Here is a 2,500-nt window from a genome sequence, read left to right as displayed (position 1 = left end):
TTTGCAATATGTAGAGTGATTCGGTTTGCAATATATAGAGTGATTCTGTTTGTAATATGTAAAATTATTAGGTTTGCAATATGTAGAGTGATTCGGTTTGCAATATATAGAGTGATTCTGTTTGTAATATATAAAGTGATTAGGTTTGCAATATGTAAAATGATTAGGTAAATATCTATATTTATATATATTTTTTTTCGGAATTTACATATAATTCGAAGAAATAAATATAAGAGTTATTATCATATTCGTTTTCTTTTTCCTTTCCGTCGAATGAAAATCTGATGATGGTAGACAAACAACAAAATGAAGAAGCGTTGAGTATTTTTCGATCTCTATTCTTTTCTATATGTATCTATTATTTTTTCACATCTATATTTTTCTATATATTACATATGTTTCTCAATCTATCTGTTTTCCTATCTTTGTATCTTTTCTGCATCTCCATTTATATCTGAATTCGTATTTTTCAGTATCCATTGTTACTTCTAGAAGTAGATTGACCCAAGGTCTGTAAAAGTACTTAAACACTGGATCCTCTATCTATCTACCAGTGTATCTACCATTCAGCCTATCTACCTCCTCCATCTATCTATTCAGCCTGTCTATTTCCTCCATCTATCTATTCAGCCTATCTGCCTCCTCCACCCCCTTCTTCAGTGCATACCTTGTAGAGGACGTGCGTCCGGTCGGCGTAGGTGGGGTCGCCGAAGAGCTCCCTAGCGCGCCTCCAGAACTTTTCCCCGCGGAGAGTGTACAGGGCCCAGTTCCACGAGGAGCCGGCCATGAAGGTCCACCAGGCCAGGTGATGTACCATGGGCAGGTTCTTGTTAATCACCATGTCCAGGATGCATGGGATGCACGACATTGTGAACAGGAGGATCATGTACGTCAGCGTTTCCGTCAGGCGCCTCATTTCGGTCACGCGCAGAGCCGAGTGGATGGTGAGGTTCTCCCGCGCCTGCTGGTCGTGGCGCCGCAGCTGGAAGAGTGTGACGGCTGTGACGACGACCACCGTGACACCCGTCACGACCCAGATGACTAAGGACACGAGCAAACTCCACTCGGTCGTGTCAACGTAAGTTGCTTTGACTCCCAGTGTCAGCTTCGTGACGGGGTCGAAGTAGCCGATGAAGGCAAGGTGATTCTGGCACCAGTTTAGCATGAGGGAGATGAGTAGGCTGGCGACAAACGCCAGCGCTAAGCCTAACACTATGAACGACCTTCTAAGCGGCTTCCCGATGACCACGCAGAGCCTCTCTATGCTCAGGAGGGCCAGGATGAACATCGAGAAAGACGTGGTATGGGTGAGGACAATCGCGCACGCCAGGGAATACCCGCGCCTTTCGAAGCGCAGGTGATGGAACTTCAGTTGCCTTTGGGAGGAGCTCTCGTGGTCCAGGCCGGCCCAGATGGTCTTCGGTAGGACGTGCCCGAGGGTTGTGGTGCCGTTTATGAGGGCAATGTGGTCGAACACCGCCAGGGCCGCCGGCATGAGCCCCAGCAGCAGATCCCCAGTGGCCAGCGCCGTGCGGATCAGGAACGTGTCCTCGTACACTAAACCCGTACAAACCATCACGATAAGGATGAAAACGTTCCCCACCACTGATATAATGGTCACAAGAACAGCCACGGCGAACAGGAAGATCTGTTCACACTGACAGTTTGGATCCAGCTGTTCCCAACTGATGACAGGAGTATCCCTTGAATATGGCATTTCGTTAGACCACAGTTCTTCCAAATCATGAGAGAAATCTGTCCTATTAAGCATCTTAAGGTTATCCCACAGACTATCAGGCAGCGTGGTGAAGCAGGAGGAGCTCCCACCACCGCCGGGATTATGAACGGTTAGCTGAGCCTCCATTATTGGTTATGATATACAGTTCTTCTTTATCATGTGCTTTTAGCGATAGTGGGAGTGAAGCCGAATTTGAAGGCCGTGTGTAGCATCTGTAGTGAACAGAAAGAAAAAAAAAGTTAAATGAAAATTTGGTGCATTTGTTTCTCTTAACTAACGATAAATCGTGAAAATAATTTAATGTGCGTAGTATAACAATGACACATGATTAAAATATTACATTTTACTTGATATATATAAAGGCAAAATATCTTTCCAAACTTTTCGTGGCTGTATTTAAACACATGCCTATAACAAATACAAATTATAATAACAGCAGCAGTAATAATAATAAGGTTAATGATAATAATTACAGTAGTCTTACCAACAATGATAACAACATCAGAACAAGATAACAACAACAGCAACAACAACAATAACAGTAATGATGATGATGATAATGACGATATTACTATTACCACTACTATTATTCTCATTAATAATAGTAGTAGTAGCATCATCATTATTATCATCATAACAACAACAACAACATTATATTGGCATGATATAAATGAAAGATATAGAAAATTATAATAATAATAGTAATAACAATAATAATAATAATAATAATAACAATAAAATAACAATAACAATAACAATAAT

At 41.8% G+C, this 2,500-nt stretch overlaps 1 protein-coding gene across 1 annotated transcript in view; it reads right to left on the bottom strand.

Annotated features, from left to right (window-relative positions):
• LOC119589855 overlaps positions 1 to 2,500 on the bottom strand; it is a 5,667-nt gene that overhangs the window by 316 nt on the left and 2,851 nt on the right. The window contains exon 2 of the mRNA XM_037938456.1: positions 668 to 1,950. Coding sequence (XP_037794384.1) covers positions 668 to 1,864 — 1,197 coding nt within the window. The 5' untranslated portion in view covers positions 1,865 to 1,950. The remainder of the gene's footprint in view (positions 1 to 667; positions 1,951 to 2,500) is intronic.

This window comes from Penaeus monodon, chromosome 26 (genome assembly GCF_015228065.2).
Source record: "Penaeus monodon isolate SGIC_2016 chromosome 26, NSTDA_Pmon_1, whole genome shotgun sequence".
Lineage (NCBI taxonomy): Eukaryota > Metazoa > Arthropoda > Malacostraca > Decapoda > Penaeidae > Penaeus > Penaeus monodon.
Note: the sequence above shows the minus strand (reverse complement) of the source record. Positions and strands in the feature narration are given on the sequence as shown.